This window comes from Heterodontus francisci, chromosome X (assembly GCF_036365525.1).
Source record: "Heterodontus francisci isolate sHetFra1 chromosome X, sHetFra1.hap1, whole genome shotgun sequence".
NCBI lineage: Eukaryota > Metazoa > Chordata > Chondrichthyes > Heterodontiformes > Heterodontidae > Heterodontus > Heterodontus francisci.
The window spans coordinates 7,532,839-7,551,812 of NC_090421.1; the positions used below are offsets into that span (position 1 = coordinate 7,532,839).

The 18,974-nt window shown below is 42.1% G+C and overlaps 1 protein-coding gene across 4 annotated transcripts in view; it reads right to left on the minus strand.

The window, feature by feature from the left end:
* LOC137358707 (partner of Y14 and mago-like) overlaps positions 1-18,413 on the minus strand; it is a 119,887-nt gene extending 101,474 nt beyond the window's left edge. Inside the window, exons 1-4 of one of the 4 annotated variants that reach the window (XM_068024943.1) lie at positions 17,939-18,394; positions 16,296-16,389; positions 9,480-9,798; positions 4,512-8,604 (exon numbers count right to left, since the gene is read on the minus strand). In XM_068024943.1, coding sequence (XP_067881044.1) covers positions 8,521-8,604; positions 9,480-9,798; positions 16,296-16,389; positions 17,939-18,008 — 567 coding nt within the window. In that variant the 5' untranslated portion in view covers positions 18,009-18,394 and the 3' untranslated portion in view covers positions 4,512-8,520. Of the gene's footprint in view, positions 1-4,511; positions 9,799-16,295; positions 16,390-17,938 lie in introns of those variants that run through there. The other 3 variants (XM_068024942.1, XM_068024941.1, XM_068024939.1) reach the window with 3 other exon arrangements.
* Positions 18,414-18,974: the final 561 nt, after the last annotated feature.

Genomic DNA, 18,974 nt, shown 5'->3' on the forward strand with positions numbered 1-18,974 from the left:
ATCCATTAAGTACTACTCTTTGTTTCCTGTCACTCAGCCAATTTCATATCCACGTTGCTACTGTCCCTTTTATTCCATGAGCTATAACTTTGCTCACAAGTCTGTTGTGTGATACTTTATCAAATGCTTTTTGGAAGTTCATGTACACCACATCGACAGCATTACCCTGATCAACCTTCTCTGTTACCTCATCAGAAAACTCCAAGAGGTTAGTTAAACACGATTTGTCCTTAACAAATCCATGCTGGCTTTCCCTAATTAACCAGCATTTGCTCAAGTGACTATTAATTTTGTCCCAAATTATTGTTTCTAGAAGCTTCACCACTACCGAGGAAATGTAGGAAACACGGCAGCCAATTTGCGCATAGCATGCTCCCATGAACAGCAATGTGAAAATGGACAGATAATCTGTTTTTGTGATATTGATTGAGGGATAAATATTGGCCAGGACAGCGTGGATAACTACCTTGCTCTTTGAACAAATAATGCCATGGGATTTTTTTTTACATCCATCTGAGCAGGCAGATGGGGCCTCGGTTTAATGTTTCATCTAAAAGACGAAGGAATAATTACTATTCTGGACACTGGAGGGAAAGGAGAAGCAGGACCAGCATGCACTGGATCTAGTAGAAAAAGGCTAGTCAAATGTGAAACCAGAAGGTTGCTGGCTCACATGCTAGGTTTGCCCATCACTATTGCATGCACCATCAGTCGCTGAGATTTTAGGTCTAACCCAAGTTACCAGATACAATGACACATAGACTTGAATAGCATTTGCTAGCAGATGAACTTGATACAAAGTTCGGATGGAAAAATAAACAGGCCAACTTGCCCCATTTCTCTGGATGAAGGAGGACGTGTGCTGACAGGAGAAAAACAAACTTTAAAAATGATAGAAATCCAGTATAAAACCACTTTGAAAATCCTGATTAAACAGCAGCTGATGTGTAGGAGTATGGTGTAGGCTGCAACTGAGAAAATACAGCTCGAATGAAGAACCACAAGAAAAATCTTAAAATTAATCTCCTCACTTAATCCCGAGAATGGCCATGAGTTTATTCTTATATATTAAAAAAATCATAATTACATCTGCTCCCTGTTAGCTTACCTTGAAGTAATAGCACTGCATCTGGAATAACCATACAGATGAGAAGGTCCCAGGTTCACACCCTAGTCGGTGTCTTTAGATGATCCCAGTCAGTAGGGGTACCACAATCGATACAGCAACCCCTGGGTTTTTCAGTGGAAGGTTTCTGATCTGCATAACACTGTGCAGATGTCAGGTTGTGGACTTGCTCACTGTACTCGCTCACCTAAAGTATGGCCTCCCAGGCAAGCTACTAGAGACTATATTTTTTTCTCTGGATTACCCCTCGGGATCTTTGATTTTCTACGTTGAATGCAAGTTGCTTTTGTCTGGGGAGCCCGAGTTGGTACCTCGAGGGGAGGGGAGGAAAGTGAACAAACGAAATGTATCAATGAGTGCACAAAAATTCTGGAAGCAATCAGGCCGAGTTAGAGTTAGAGCCCGAGATAAACACACAGATACAGGTTTGTATGTAAAGATGAGCTAAATGGGTAAAGTAGCCTTCTTCAACTGCAGTGATTGTTCTAATTAGTTGCCAGTGACACAATGAGCTGGTTATCCAAGATGTGATAATGCCATCGTTTGAAACAAATTTGTGCAACTGAACTCCAAAGAACTTTTCCATTCATTAGGCCAAGAGATCAAGCAGAGACCAAGAAGAACGATGGAATACCAGAGGGCCAGTGAACTTGAGCTGCTATTGTGCAACTAGTCAGAAATTGACAACAGTCTGATATCAGCTTGCCAAGCTGCCCTTCCAGGGGATTTTTTACATGAAACACAGGAGTCGAAAGTGGGGGACAATTAAATACTGGTTTAACAATTGTTTTCATAGTACATTGACATCAGAGCTCCTACAAACAGCTGGGATTTATTTAACTTCTAACTTTCTGTCCTTATTATACATCTGGAGTTACTTTAGGTGAAACCTTTCACACGGATGAACCACATCATGACTCAGGCAGCTAACTCCAATAGGTCCAGATGGCGGTTAGACACCGTATACCCATAAAAACAAAGTGCTGGAAATACTCAACTGTGGAGAGAGAAAGAGTTAATGTTTCAGATCTGTGACCTTTCATCAACAGCACTTTGTTTTTATTTCAGATTTCATGCATCTGCAGTATTTTGCTTTTATTACCATATACCCATATTGCCTTCCAAAAGGGTAGAGACTTGGGTCATGGCATTTAAACCACTATTTACTTGAAAACTGAGGTAATTCAAAATGACAAGATGTCTGTTTAAGAAGGCTTTTTACAGACAGCACATGCACACAGATGTGGTAATTTAAGACATCCTATCGCAGTAGTTTTGCCAACAAGTAGAAATCAAAACATGTATGGTTAAAGGGGAAGGAATCCTTGACAATGCTTACTGTTCAAAGATTCCTCACTACGACCCATGGCTACCCTTTGTCCACATCATGTGGCCTCTCCAGCCCCAAGGCCTCAATCACCAATTATTTCTGACCACTTCTTCAGTTTCCTTGCCACCCACATCCCCCAATCTTCACTATCCACCCATGAAAAAACTCTCCATCAGCTCCCTCAGAAAAGAAAGGCTTGCATTTATAACACAAGACATCCGGAAGTGTTGTACAGCCAATGAAGTACTTTTTGAAGTGCAGTCCCTGCTGTAATGTAGGAAACACAGCAACAAATTTCCACACAACAAGCTCTCACAAACAGCAATGTGACAGATAATCTGTTTTAGCAATGTCGATTGAGGGATTTGGCCAGGACTCCGGGGAGAATTTGCTTGCTCTTCGAAGAAATAATGTCATGGGATTTTTTACATCCACCCAAGGAGGCGGATGGGACCTCAGTTTAACATCTCATCTGAAAGATGGGCACTTCAGATGGTACAGTACTCCCTCAGTACTGCACTGCAGTGTCAGCCTAGATTTTTGTACTGCAGTCGGACTTGAACCCACAATCTTCTGACTCAGAGGTGACTGTGCTACCAACTAAGACACAGCTGACACAAATTCATTCTTCATTTCCCAACTCCATTTCCTCTGGCCCTCCACTCATCACACCTCCAGCGTGTGCTGACCTATGCTGTTTGAATTTGGATCTTCTGTTACCACATCTAAGATATAAGCAGTCTGTGGAGCACCAACCCATTGGCACAGAAGGAAGGATGAACCAGAGACAGATTTTCCAACATGATGCAGAAAGTCAGTTGTAGCACAGAAACCAATGGTAGGTTTTTTTTTAAAAATTACTAGCCAAGAGTTTTATACCAGATTTTAACATTTGAAGCCATCAATTGAGGGTTGATGTGGATATTTATAATTAATCCCTCCCCCCCCAAGTTGCTTGACTGTTTGCCAAGGTACAGTTCCATGTATATTGTCACTAGCCATTATGCCACCCACAGTTGCAGGAGTATTTTATCAGAGGTCATCACAGTCAATGCTGACTCCGTCTTCACCCACCAAAAAGGGGGGCAATGGGTTGTGACGAGAATTGGAAATCATGGATTATTTTCCTTCCCATAAGCCAAGGGCACATAGGCCAATTGCAGCACTGTGTATTGCCCTCCTGCCTGAGATCTGCTAACTCAGTAAAGACTAGGGATGGGAGCTGGGACCTACCAGGGCTGCATGCTCAGCTGGTCAAGAAAGTTTCTTAAACAATGATTTCGACTTGCAACTAATTGGATCTCTTAATTTATCAGTAGATATTTAATCTGCAAATATTTAATTTGAAAGTAAAAGGTAACTTTCCTTTAATTACCTCAGGATAGCCCAAAGTACTTTATAACCAACATATTACATTAACTCTTGTTAATGCTGTAATGTAGGAAATGCAGTAGCCATTTTGCGCACAGCAAGATTCCACAAAAAAGAGTATAATGACCAGAAGATCAGTCTTAAAGTATATTGATATATAAATATTGGCCAGGTCACCAATATCATCAGGATACCTTCTTCCAAATAGTGCCATGGGTTCTTTTGCGTGCATGAGAGCAGACAGAGCATCGGTTTAATGTTGCAGCCAAAAGACGGCACCTCAGTGCGGCACTCGCTCAGTACTGCACTGGAGTGTCAGCCTAGCTTATGTATTTAAGTTTCTGGAGTAGAACTTGAACCCACAACCGTCTGACTCAGGCAAGAGTGCTACCACTAAGCCATAGCTGACTTCTACAGTATTAGGCAGCAGTTAGTGTGATGTGGAAATTAAATTTGATGCCAAATCCAAAGGCTCAGTGGTAGTGTGGACTGATCCTTTTATTCTCCATCCGTGCATAGTGTACCCAACCCAATGCTTGGTGTAAGGGATCATATTTCCATTACAATTGGGATTTAATGAACCCCAATTGAAACACGGGCTAGAAGCAGATGAAGCAACTTGCCAGGCGCCACAATTTACAATCATTCATCTATGTTCTGGATAAAAGCAAGCACAAGCATTGATTGGTAACATATTTCAACTTTATTCACGAGCTCTGGAAATGCTTTTTACCAAATCACTGATAATCCACACATCACACACAGCAAGCAACACATTTCTGATAGTTACTTACAGTAAAACATGTTATTTCCGCTTTTCTTTTAAGTTTCAATCCTGTTTAAAGTCAAATGTTCCAATACTAAGAACTGGGAGGTGAATACTGGAATCTTCAACACCTTTGAATCAAATTCATCAAACTTTTATACAGTGGCCCGGTACCGATAGATACAAGTGACTCTTCAATTCTTTGCTGGGAGTAAAGACCTGACATTGTCTACTTAGCATTGCAAACTGTGGTACCCACTTGCAGGATGCACATTTCTGTTGGATTCTTCCACAAAAAAAAAAATGGGGATAGATAACAAAACTAGTTCCCCAGGTGGCCGAATAGGAAGATGCATCACTTCCCATATTGCTAAGCCATACAAACTAGGAAGCATCAGATTCAATTTCTGCTCTGTTAGTTATTAGCCAAAGCATCTGTTGGGATGCTACAAGTTGAGTCAACCCCCAAGCTGAAGACAGGAAAGACAACCCAGGCTCCCACTCCCAATCACTAATCAATGAATCCTGCTGGAAACACACATTTGGACCCAAGGAGCAGATAGAATTGAGCAATGCCCTGATGCCCTCGATGGTCAAAATAGCCTGCCAACACTGTCAAATATAAATAATGGCCACTTAAGCAAGGCATTGGTAGGTGGCTAAGAGCATCAGCAAGAAACCAAAGCCTTGAGAAAAGGGGAGAAAGTTGACAGAACACCAAAGTGTGTTTCAGGTTTGTTTAACTCATACGGAGATGATCAATACTGTTCCACTTTCAAAATCATAGTTAAGGACTCAATTTTAACCCACCCCCACACAAACTTATACTCCCAAAAAATAATTTTTGTAAAGATTCTGAAACACAAGAATGGTCTGAACTTTACCACATTAAAAATATTCAGACAGCTTGCGTATACTCACTGATCAGCACTGACCTTCCACAAAGTAACCTACCGATGAGCCATCTACTCAAGTATGGTTTCAAAAGGTATCAACTAGCTTAAGTAGCTATTCTTCATGCTCAAGTCTAGGTTACTGGCAATGGGCTATTCTACCCGAATCCTCACAGTTACCCAATGTCCACATATGCACACTTTTGAAGAGTTACTAAACAGCAAGCAGGAACTCAAACCTTAGCTGAAGTTCTGCACTACAGCCATGTAACAACCCAAATTACTGCTGAGGCCAGCTAACGCAACACAGGCTGCCAATCAAACTTTCTTAGCTGTCGAATTTAGCATTCTGCAAGACAGCTCATGCCAAATAGAAGGCAGTTTCTTTTCTAATTTTCCCTAATTCTGTGCAGCAACTACAGGCTAGCTCCTTGTTCATGGAATCACTCCTAGTGCTATCAGGTGAAGTTGGGACAACAAAACTTGGTCACATAATTTTCTGAGCAACTGAAGTAATTTATAGAATATGGTCTTAATTTTATTCCAGATTGTTACTGAATGTTCAAGGTCTTGGTTTTCCACCCCTTTCAAGTACCTATATGAATGGACAAATACTTTAAAGAAAAGCTGCACGTGTCTTTTTACAGTCTCTGCCAAAGCTGCCAGTTAAATATTTTGTGAATGATTTCAACTTTTTCTGGTAAGTTTATTCCAACCTCCCCTGGTAACTCAATAGGTAAATGTATCACTGAGGTATGGTACCGAGTCCTTAAATGGTCCCAGACTCAATGCTCAGTTCCTTACAGCCTGTGTTAACCAATCTTGGATGGGGTGGCTTTAGGGAAACGCTTAGCCAATGCTACTGGGCTAGGGAACAAATGACCCCTGCAGGAAGGGCACAGGTGTGGATGCAGTAGGAGCACAGGATCATATTTAGGTTAAATACCCTCAAGCAAATAACCTAGACTCACTTACCCAGGTACCAGAGGCTGCCAGCACCTTGGAAGCCAAACACTTGCATCTTCCAAACAACAGGGGAGAAAACTGGATTAGTAAAAAGTACCGTTCTCCATCAAAAATTGCCCTGTACATGCCTAGGACAAGATAACAGACCTCTGTCAGTGTTACATTTCCCAGGCAAGTGTGCACATTTTGGCCAGGACAACTGATCCTCCAATATTCTCACCTTTCCTAAAGAGAAATAAACCCATCTTCCACTCACCCTAGCTGCATGTCAGAAACTGCTTGTTTGAGCTGGTAATGCAATAGCATAATATTGCTCCAACAATTTGCACCCATTTTAAGACTGGTTTGGTCCCAAGTTTACAGTAAATACTATATTCTTTTTGAAAGCATGGTGCTGGTTCTATCATACAAGCTCCAGTACAAGTTACCTAATAAAAATTAAATAATTTAAAAGTGGCACATTGGGGCAAGTACTCCACAAGTCCCCAATCTGCTGTGCGCGCGGGTGAGGTAATGTAGGCACCTTGAGCTGTCGCAGAACCTGTACTAGTGCTTCAGAAACCAGAAAACAACCACACTAAAGCTGAATCTGGCAGGTTGTAATGACAAGACAGTCCAAATAACCATTCTTGGGCCCTCTGTACTGAGCTCCTTGCTGCTGATTTGCAACCACAGTGATTCAAACAAACTGAATTCATTGCTCACATCAGGCATATATTCAACACTTCCACAACCTCTTGGTATTCAACCAAAGACCACTTAATGTTGTGAAAGGGTGATCTATATTAAACCTGGATTCTATTCAAACAGGATTCCAGTCAGAAAGACGACTGCAGGTCAGACAGATACACTGTGAACTTTACACTGATCGCCAGCTGCCATTTTAAGTCACATCTGCGAAGAATTTTACTCCATTTGTTAACTTTATATTCCCTGCTTATCGTTCCACATTAGTTACTTTTCTAAATGTACATCTAAAATATATACAGTATACAATTGTAAAAAAAGGTTAAAATGTCAATGATATAAGGACTAAACTTGGAAAGTCCCAGCAAACAATACAATATTGACAGCTTTCATAACTCGTTTTCAATCCTTAATCGGGTCATAAAAATAAATTCTATCCAGTAATTAAATTATAAAGAAAACTGGCGGAATTGATTTTGGTATTCCTTTAGAATGGACAATTTTTTTTAAAAATCTATAAAATATGGCTTTTAACCCTTAGCCAATACATTTTATCAACTGGCATCCTCATTATATAGCACTGAATTTAGATGACTGCAAGACTTTCGCCTCTGTATTACCTGAATAGAGCGTCGGAGATGGCCGTTGGCATGTGAGAACAGATACGTTACCTGTGCATATTATTGGGGCAGACAATCTGTCCCATATTGAGAATCAGTCCAGCAGTTGAGAGGTCTCTTTTGCCAACCTTCCCGAAGCATTGCCATTTGGCAACAAGACCAATGCCACACCCCATTTCATACCCATTCGCAGCCAATACATTATATTGATTGAAAATCTTATGTATGTCATTGAATCTGGAATATTGCAAAGTCACTCTTGATCTTTACCTCCATTACCTGAATAGAGAGTTTGCGATAGCTATGAGCAGGAGAGGACAGATACGTTGCGTTCATGTATTACCTTTGAGGCAGGCAACCTGTTTTATATCTCAAGCTAATGATTCCAGTGGTTGAGATCTCTCTCTCTGCAACCCCCCACCCCCCCCCCCCCCACCACCCCAATATTAGTGCCACCAGGCAGCAAAGGTGCCTGTTCCACCCCTATTCCATACACATTTGCATTCAATATAGATGGGTATCTTAAAGAAAATCACATTCACATAGTGCCTTGTCTCTGAGAAACATCCCAAAGAACTTGACGAAGAATAAATTAGGTTGAAGCGCAGTAGCTTGTGTGTAGTTAAATTCTTGATTCATAGAATTGGCTGCGATGCTTGATGTCCATGTTCAGGGAATGTCGCACAACTATGAAATAATACTGATGGCGCACAAGACAGACAATGAGCAAGCCAAAACTGAAGCGAGGTTATCAGCACCATTCAAGTCGATGAGTTCAAACCAGTATTGCATTGTAACTTTATACCGGTGAAAGCACAGCCGGCACTTCGTGTTCTTTCTGCACTCTTGAAGGACACACACAAAAAAAAAAGATTTTATTAAAGCCTTTACACAAGAGTTCACCACTTGGGAGACATACAAATAGCAATTTGATTATCCCCCATCTCATTACTGGAAGTAAGCACAATTCAAAAATAATCAGAAGTGCAGCAGCATCCCAAAAAGGGTTACTTCTACTTCAATGTTCCCATTCAATAATGCATCTTACGCCCCTCAATGTGTTTCTCGGCCTGAATTCTAGTATACAAAAAAAGGAGATGGGATGGGGAGTTGCTTGAACATTTCTGGTGAATTGAACGCTGGATTCTCCCCCCCCTCCCCCCCCCCACTACGTGAAGGAATGAGACAATGACCAGGTCTCTTGACACATCAAACCCCCTAGTCCAGACCAAGCACACGACAGACGCAGTGCACAGACAATGTTCTGAAGTCACATAGCCGAACAGCGAATACCCAATGCAGTCCACTGAACAGTACATTTACTCCATACCTCATTCTCAGACTTAGGAATGAAACTTTTTGAAAAATATTCCCTCCATTTCTAATAAAAGTAACAGTGTGAAAGGCAGCACAAGGACCAGCGTGGACGATGATGTCCCATTGTGTGACCCTTGGTCTCTCAAATGTGAGCCTGTATTATCTGGCAGTTACTTGGTGTAGTTTTCTTGTGTGGGAATGGAACAATGACTCTCCCAGTATCCTTGACAGTGTACAAGAGTTATTCCTATAAACTCAGTTCCAAACCCTCCAGCTCCTCCACCAGCAGTTTCCGGCGGCTCAGCTTTTCCAGCTGCTCTTTCGTTGCCTGTTTAATCTCGCCAGAGTCTAGTTTTTGCTGCAGTTCATCAATTTGGCGCAGTTTTTTTTTGAGATTTTTTACCTTCTTCGCTTTCTCTACTCCATCGCGATCCCCTTGCAGCGCAGCAGCCTGCGAGGTTGGACTGCTGCCACTGCCGCCACCAATGGTGGTTTTCTGCAATGTTTGGCTCAGCTCATCAGCCTCGGCGGTGCAGTCACTTTCCTGCTGCTGTTTGCGCTTCTCTTTGCGCTTGAGGTTGCGTTTAGCTGACTTGGATAACCCAGCAAGCTCTCCGTCCTGCTTTGACTGTTGCTGCTTGCTTTTGGCGGACTCGTCTGGGTTAAGGCCTGGCGGCAGGTCGGGTTTGCTTTTGAAAAACTTCACATACTTGTTTTCGTACCTGCACACAACAAATACAGATAATAACAGGCCATGCGAAGTGGGATACAATTAGACTGTGTTATTGCAAACAATTTATCTTTTTCTCATTTGCTCCACTCCTGACTCTTGCTGGGCTACAGTTCCATGGGCACTAGCCATCCTCTGGTACCTCACTCAAGTGACCACTCTGTGTCTGAACCTAGACAGTGTGCCAACCATGAAGGGCATTAACAACCAAACCCAACCCTGTCATCCTCATCTGATGTCTAAGCACATCACTGCCATATCAAGTCTAAGACCCACAGTTTTTGAAGCAGTCATGCTCGAAAGTGACTCGTTCACTGGTTTGATTTTTTTCATGCATTCTCGGGTTGTGGGTGTCGCAGGCAAGGCCAATATTTATTGTCCGTCCCTAAATGCCCTTGAGAAGCTGGTGATCAGGAGACAGGGGTAAAGTCTACAAGCCATTCGGAGTCAAAAAGTACCCACCCCTCACAACATACTGCATGTCCCAGTTAACGTACCCTCCTGCCCTGATGGAGCACATCTTCCTCTTCCTTCAGTGGTGTTGCCTCACTCAAATGAATACAGGATCAGGCCTGGCTGTGATGCCCCTCATAGCTGAATAGACTGTCGACATTCTAATTGGAATGGCACTTAAAGAACAACCACCTGGGATGAGATGCTGCGAGACTGGATGACACCCAATTAACAACACCCCATGCAAATCAGTCTATAATCTGGGAGAGGGGGATAAGGAGGTGAAAGAGTAATTGAGGTGGGTGGTAGAAGGGACTCTATTTATACAGGCATACAAATCCAGCCTTCAAGAGGCATGCAACAGCTATGGTGTCAGTTTACAGCACATTGCTTCTACATATGGAAAAGGATTTCTTAGTTACTGCACATCAGGTAGCATAACAGGGTGCAGCTAGAAACAACTTTAACAGAGGTACCCATCAAAGTTGACTCTGGTGGTTGGTGGGAAAGTTGGAGAAACTATTTGCTGTCAACAGCATTCCTGCTTAAAATAATTAGAAAAAGGGCCGTTATAACAGTCTGACCATATCCCTTGAGACAGCTTTGAGAAGAAATTCCTTTCATAAAAAGCTACTCACAAGAACAGCAAAACTTTTCCACTATCATTTCTTCCTCAGAGAAATTGCCAGTTTAGTTACAAAAAAAAATGCAACTGTTTATGCCCCAGCCTGGAGGTGGCAAAATGTAAATAAGCCACTTTGCTGCTCCCCTTAAAAGTCACATCACCTAAAGCAGTAAAGGCCTACTACTTGACCCGAACTCGACAGCAGCCGACGACGTGTCAGGTTCTGGTCGCTCTTCCGGGTCTGGCCTTCGGGCTCGGGTCAGGGACACACAGCAAGAATTGTTAAAAGTAAAAACGTACCTGAGCTGGGAGTCTGGGACGTCAAAGAGGGAAACTCTAAGTTGGCGCAGTGAGCATCTCTATGATGTCATCATGCTCATGCTGCAGCTTCCTGCAGATTGGGAGTCGCAAGGTAAATAAAGGGAACATTCCAGTGGTCGGGTCGGGCTTGGGAAAAAAAAATGGAGGGACTCGGGCCGGGTCAGGTCAGGCTTGAATCAGATGTGGTTCCATTGGGTTCGGGTCGGTTTTTTTTTCCGTGACCTGAGCAGGCCTTTACAAAGCAGTGAAAATTAGTTGAAAGCAACCACCAGGATCAAACTGGCAAGACGTTTGCCCTTGTTGCAGTTGTTTGCAGAAAGCCACAAACTTAAACTGCCGTAAGACAGGAATTTGTGACTCACTTTTCACTACTCCATGATTCTCGGCAGAAAAACTGAGCTATCTGAAGATTGGTGCACAAATAGCGAAGCATCTATCCTACAACAGTAGTTATTGCGAATTACTGATTTAAAGGCATTAGATTAAGATTCTTTTGCTTTGTCTAAATTTTGCATCACCCTCTGAGCAACCTTTTGTAGTCAAGAGGTCACAATTTTCTCTTTCGGCATATTAGAAAGGAAAAAGTAGATACGAGTAAAGATCGGAAATTGCCCAGTCAAAAAGTGCAAATGGAATATTCATCCGTGCCTACACTGTCCTAAGCAGTCTTGCGCTTCAGCTTAATGTTCATAAAGAAGCAGATTTCTGTTGGTTAAGACTATTATTGATGAACTTGTGCAGTGTCAAATCAAAAAGTGAACATTTTACACCAAGTCAGTCCTGGTGCGTGTTAGCTGAACAAACGTTTCAAGGTATCACCATAGCAGTGATTGCCTTGCTTTGTTCATTTCAAAGTTAGTGCCGGGGGTGGGGGGGGTGCCTATGTGTAGCATTGACAGACTATTAAAATTTCTCCAAATTATGCAATTACTTTTGCGCATACAATATTGCAAGCAGAATGAAAGGGAGGGGGAGGGTGAGGAAAAGGATTAAAGCATGTTATATTCTTTATTTAGAAAAACCTAGGTAAAGCAGTATAACATCAAAGCCCAAAAGAATGAGAGAAAATGGATTTATTAAGCTTAAAAAAGTATGAACTGAACTTTCCATCCTAGCATGACGTTTTACAGCACTGATATACAGGTCGTGCTTATTAGAGGCTGGTAAAAAGATGGAAGATGGAATGACACAGGCATCAAATATTAAAAAATTAAAATGGAAGATAGAAACCTCAAGCTAAAATATTAAAAATGACAAGTGGTCTCAGAATTTCAAAGGTGCTCCACTTGTAGGTGGCACGGTCAATGTAGTGTTTCATGACAAATAGGAAACGGAGTCACCATTTAATGTGATGTGACAGCCCAAACAATACCTCAAGTGAATTCTCAAACTGAGCACGGAAAGTGGCAAATCAGCAAGGTCAGAAGCCTGCTCGTATTGGGAAAGAGGAGAAAGAATATGAACAGCCACAGACAGGACTAACTTAGCCAAAAGACACCAGCCCCCAGCACTGGGACTCACCTCCCATATCAGCACTTCTCCTAACCTGCCAACTGAAATAAGCAGCAACTGGGTTATACTCAAATTCTTACTCGCTCACCGCTAACTGCATCTCCCTTTACAAACCGTACTCCTCCCCATTCACTGTATTTTCTGTTCCAACCCACCTGCTGGCTGCCTGTTATCCCCCCCCAGCCCCCCCCTTGGAGGTTACCATCAGTCCACTCCATTTTCCCATTTACAGTAACACCCCCAACCCCATTTCCTGGTCACACCAACTTCCTCTCCCGATGAATGGCTAACCCATGTATCAATTTCCCTTGCTCAGCATCACGACCGAACCATTGGCTGAACTGTCCAGTCATTGTCATTCTGTCCCCAAAGCTTTGCACTGAGGACTTCTGAGGCAGAGATCCATTCTATTGAACATCAAACATTCTACTGTGCTCCTCCACTCTACCATTTCTTTTCCATCCTCTCTCCCTCCAACTTCACCCCACTCCACTTCCTCCATTTTCCCTGCCTCCCTTTATTTACCTCCTCCTCACAACAGTTCCATTATCCCCCACCCTGATCTGAAAAATTCAACTTGGTCTTGGCTATCCGCAATGCCACAAGAGATCGACTAGCAAATTTTCTTTAAAAATAGTTAAGGGGTAAAGCAGTTCAAGCAGAGAGTCATGCAAAACTGGAGAAACATTTCTAGTTATAAATGTAAACTTTGGAAGGATATTCAGTGAGGAAGCTATGATTTAAAATGAACTCCTGTATTTCTTGCTAACCTTGAGGACATCCAACATGCTAAATGAATTTATTAGAATTCAACTATCAAGCTTTCACAAAGAGTGGTAATTCAATGTCACTTCTCAAAATAGTTTTTAATAACAAAAAACCCTTTGCACGTCACTGAGAAGTGCATGTTGAACAAATGCATTTTATCAAGATCACCTACAAAAGTGAGTAGCATGGGAGTGTAGGTGCACTGTAATCCAGCAATACTTGGAAAACTTAATTTCATTGGGTGCCAAGTATGATGGATGATGTTTTCCTACCAAAAAAAATGTCTTAACATTGACATTGTGCCAAAATTATTAAAGCTACTTTGCGCAGTGAGCAAACGCGGAAATCAGAAGGCGGCATTATTCATCACGAGGGAGCAGTAAACACTCCTGTCCAATACTTTTTTACAATGCAGAAGATATGTCCCTGGAAATGCAATGCCTGTGGAGTAAAACAGCATTTCTCAATTTTTGCATAGCCATTTTGCACAAAAATTGCACACGCCATGAGCTGAATTAAAGGTCTTCCAATATTTATATCAATTAAGTGGGCTGTTAATGCCAAGAAATATTAAAGGATTATTACAAGTTCATCCTGATTATGATATCATTCGCAGGGATGAAAAAAATATTAACCATTTTAAAAATTTACCATTTGGGGCAATATTGGGAATGCTCCCCGAAAAGGTTTTTTTAAAAAGCTCCCTGATGGCCTTGTGGGTAAAGGCACACTTTCCAGTCCCAGGTTTGTTTGGGGTGGGGAAGGAAGAACAAGAGAAACAAAGTCAGCCATTCCCAATCACCATGCAGTCTCATCTAGCAAAATGTCCATGTGTGGACTTGGGGCAAAGGTCAGAATTGGGTTCTTGATGCATCCTGCACAGCCAATTAGTCTATCAACACGTTATCTTGGCTTACAGACGAAGAATGGGTACTTGGAATAGGGAACCTCAGCAAGAGCCAGTGCTTTCAAGAACAGGGTGGGAAAGAAAATTGAAGAGGGAAAAAAGGTTATTTTCTCCTTTCCTCTCCATATCTTTACTGTGGCTAAAAGGGCTTGTAGGCAACCTGCCTGTAAGCCTTCAATGCTATTCTGCAGCTTGTCAAGAGAAATAGCCCAGGGTAACTTTCCGCTTTGAAATTACCTGGTCTTGAATCCTATCTTTAAAGTAACGCAATTGCGATCAGGCAACCACTGCAAGCCCATATTCCATGAGTGGTTGCTAAAGATTATAATCCCTAAACACTGCATTCTGGACACTTTATTAATACATATGTAAATCTTGACATAATTGCTTTAAGAAACAGGAATACAAGGCCACTGCTCCACATGCCAGCTCTTCCGGTCAGACTTTTATCTGATTTGCGTAGCAGCACTTTATTTATTTCAGCTGAAGAGTTGGGGCTGTTACAGCATTTCATAAACAGGATTATCGATGCCCGACAATGAGTTACAAAATAGCAGTTCAACGATGCACTTCTGATATCATCAAACCGAAGCCCGAGTCAATCAGAAGGGGAAAAAAAGCAAAACCATGCGTTGAACTGCTGTCAGAAACTCACTGCAAACATATTATTCTTCACCTTTTCTATATAGTGGAAGGCCCTAGTATTCCAACATATTGTACCACTCTTTGGGAGAGTCACTAACAATCCCCCACGCCCGCCCTCTCTCGGTGGGCGCTTCTGCAGGGTACAGCTCAGTTCAACTTCCTTCCACTGGTTCAACGGATACTGAAGTTTTAAGGCTTGGGTGCCTCCTAATTAGCATCCAAAACTAAACTTTTGTCACTGGATGCATAATCCAGAGCCCTGGGGACAGGGGTTCAAATCCCATCATGGCAGCTGGTGGAATTTAAAATTCAATTAATAAAAAAAAATCTGGGATTGAAAGGTAGTCTCAGTAATGGTGAACATGAAACTATCGATTGTTGTAAAATCCCATCTGATTCACTAATGTCCTTTAGGGAAAGAAATCTGCCGTCCTTACCCGGTCTGGCCTACATGTGACTCCAGACCCACAGCAATGTGGTTGACTCTTAACTGCCCTCTGAAATGACCTAGCAAGCCACTCAGTTCGAGGGCAAATAGGGATGGGCAACAAATGCTGGCTTGCCAGTGACGTCCACATCCCATGAAAAAATAAAAAGTATTGATAGGTGTATGGAGGCTGAAGAAAATGCATATTTCAAATAGGTCCAACACAAATTACTTTTCTTAATTATTTGCATTGAAAGCATTTCTTCTTTTTACACACTGTTTATATGGCCAGCCTTTTACATTTAATGAAGAACCACTACACAATTGCAGATACACAGCTCAGACAGTCCTACTGCACCTCACACACAATCACTTCCGAAACACAAAGAGTAAGCTGCCTTTTCCAAAACATTGAATTAACAGTGGAAGTCAAACAGCAGCAAAGCACTTGCAGATGGATAGCAGTGGGCAGTGATCACTTGGCAGGTTCACCCAGCTGTCACTTCCCAGGACAAAGCTGGTATTTTGATTGCCGGTTAGAAATTAAACTCTAAATGATATGTGCAGATGATACAAAAGAAAATGTCTGACTTGTTGAAAGCTAAAAAACACTCCCAGGTAACTTTTGTAGGTTTAACTGTCAGTATAGTGATGCACTGTTGAAGGCAGCAGCAGGTGCTTAGCATTACAAGAAGCAGTTCGTAGAAAAAGCACTGCAAATAGTTAACGGTTTGGAAGTGTGGACACCCCCACCCCTCACCATATCGTTTCACAGAACAGAAAGTTAGAAGCAATTTTGCTTTTCAAAGATTTCTATAAAATGTTACTTACACTGGCACCTCCTCTTGAGGTACATATCCTTCCCTTACACGCCTTGGTTTCCGCCAGGTCCCATCAGGGCGCTGTGATGCAGGAATATATTTCCCTACAAATGCAAGGAAAAATAAAATTTAAAATAGTTATATGGCTAGGTGTTTAGTGTGATTTAAAGAGGGGTTCCCAGGTATAAAAATGTAGAAGAGTTGTTCAAAGGGATCCTGCAGGATAAATCCCACAATAGCCTTAGCTTCAAATGATCACTGGAAAAGTACAATCCCATTAATCTCATTTTAAAACTCGATTTTATAAATACCCAAAATCAAAAAAGTTTATTTAAAAAAAATACTTCCAACACAATTCTTCATTCATCCTCATCCCCCACCCTGCCCTGGATCGCCACTGAACTCAGGGAAGTGGGCAAAATATTGGAAAAGTCAGGTTTCAGCCAGCACTTCAAAACAAAAATGCCAACCCCAATTGCAGTATCAGCCACACTTTAGCAAACTAAAAAAAAATACAGGAATACAATCCCATCTGCAATGATAACCCTCAAATACCGAACCAACCATTTTTCACAGAGATTGAATTCAATGCCAAATCTTGTATGGCTCCATTCTACACAATTCAGTATATTAAGCGCTGTGTTTGGTTGTGCGTACATCGTGTTTTTCTTAGCAATTTACTATTGTCATGTTATGAAATTTCAAAAGAAACAAACACCTACCCCGATTGAGGGAAGGGACTGCAAATCTGCTTCCAGGCATCAACCAGCACCTCTCACCAGTGTGCCCGCAAACATAGTTCATAATGTCCACCCCCAATTTTGCCTCCCTTTCAGAAAGCTCCTGGCTTTCATTCAGCATCTCCCTACAACAGCCAAGATCAGGACCCGCCAAATGGGGAATAGGGGCAAAGGCACATCTCACAAATCAGTGGTGCCCAACCACTCCATTTTAGTTACAGGACAACCAGAATGTTCAAAATTTTAAATTTTCAAATATTCAACTTATTTGGGGGAAAAAAGCAGGTATTAAACTCAAGAATCACATAATTTAAAATGGTGAAACAGGGTCAAAATTCAGCTAGTCCAGGATGCTGGGCAATTAATGAAAATTATTGATTATTGGAATGTGAACCGACAGTACTGTTCAATCTTCTCAGACAAGACTTCAGAATGATAAACTTTTGACTCCATCTCCATTATCAAAACATAAGATCGAACGAATTAATTTAGTTTAAAACAATATTTTAATAAAAGCATTTTAAAATTAAGCTTTGAATATTAGGCAGAGAATTAGCTGAACACACTATAAACCATGTGAGCCTGATTAACATTTTAAAGTTTTAACTGAAGATTTTAAAAAATTAAATTTATGAATTCAAGTTTACAAGGCTGTGATTTTTTTGGGGGGGTGGTGGTTTGCGCTAGGCCGCAAACACGGCCTCGGACTTTCCTGAGGCTTCTCGCCCGCAACTGCTCCGTGTGAAGCTCATAGGGCTGCGGCCTGGAGATTTTGGTGATAGAAAGGGGAGACCCTCCCGAGGAACCAGCGTTGAGCATTTAAAGGCGATTGCCTTCGGGAGAACCGCCGGCGGGGGCTAGAGAAAGCTTTCGCTGCCATTGGCGCTTACGAGCGGGAAAGAAGCGCACTCACCCATTTTGTCCGTCACATAGTGAGACGCCATGATGCACCCGCCGGAAGTTGCGCCGCTCTCACCTACCATGGCGGAGACTGAATCACCCGCATCGAGAGAAAAAACTGAGGAAAAACAGTTCGAACTGCCTCAAGGTATCAAGTTCTGGAGATTGGGGGGTATGAAGGAAGTTTGAATCCTCCATTTTCTCCCTTCCCTTCCCCTCAAGGCTTGACCTGTGTTGGCTCTTTCCACAGGCCCCAACCCTTCCTCAATTTTAAAACTCAGTAAAAGTAACGTATTTTACTCCATTTCGCTCTTCAAACAAAAATGTAAATGGATTTTTCTTTTGGATCATCTGTTTTACAAAGAATGTGGCGAGGGGGAAAGCCCTACCAGAATCGGCGGTTGAAGCAGCCTCCATAGCAGCTCTGAGAAAGAACGATTTCAATTGCGCCACTAGGGCGATACTGGGTGTGGCCCAGTGTCATCAGGGCAAGAACCAACACGACAAGTCCTTCGAGAGGCGGCCACCATAAATAGAACACTCATCGTTCCATTAAACTGAAAGATGCACGAAAAGATATCTTTAAATCATGATTTTATTTTCAATGTATATTATCAAAGAACAACCTTTAACAGTAAAACCTCTCAAGGTGCATCACAGGAGCGTAAGCAGATAAAAACTGAGAGTTAAAGGCGATGGGATAGGTGACCAAAAGCTAAGTAGGTCTTAAAGAAGGTGGAGAGGTTTAGGGAGGAAATTCCAGAGCTTAGGGTCTGAACAGCTGAAGGCACAGCTGCTAATGCTGGACTTGAGGGAGTGGGAGGGGGACAAGAAGTCAGAATTCAAGAAACAGAGTTCTGAGAAGGTTGTGGGGCGAGAGGAGTTCACAGAAATAAGGGAGGAGTGAGGCCATAGAGGGATTTGAACACAGGGATGAAAATTTTAAAATCAAGGCAGTGGTGGACTGTGAGCCAATGTAGGCCAGCAAGCTTAGGTGGGATGGGTGAACAGGACCTGGTGCACATTAGGATATGGGGAGCAGAGTTTTG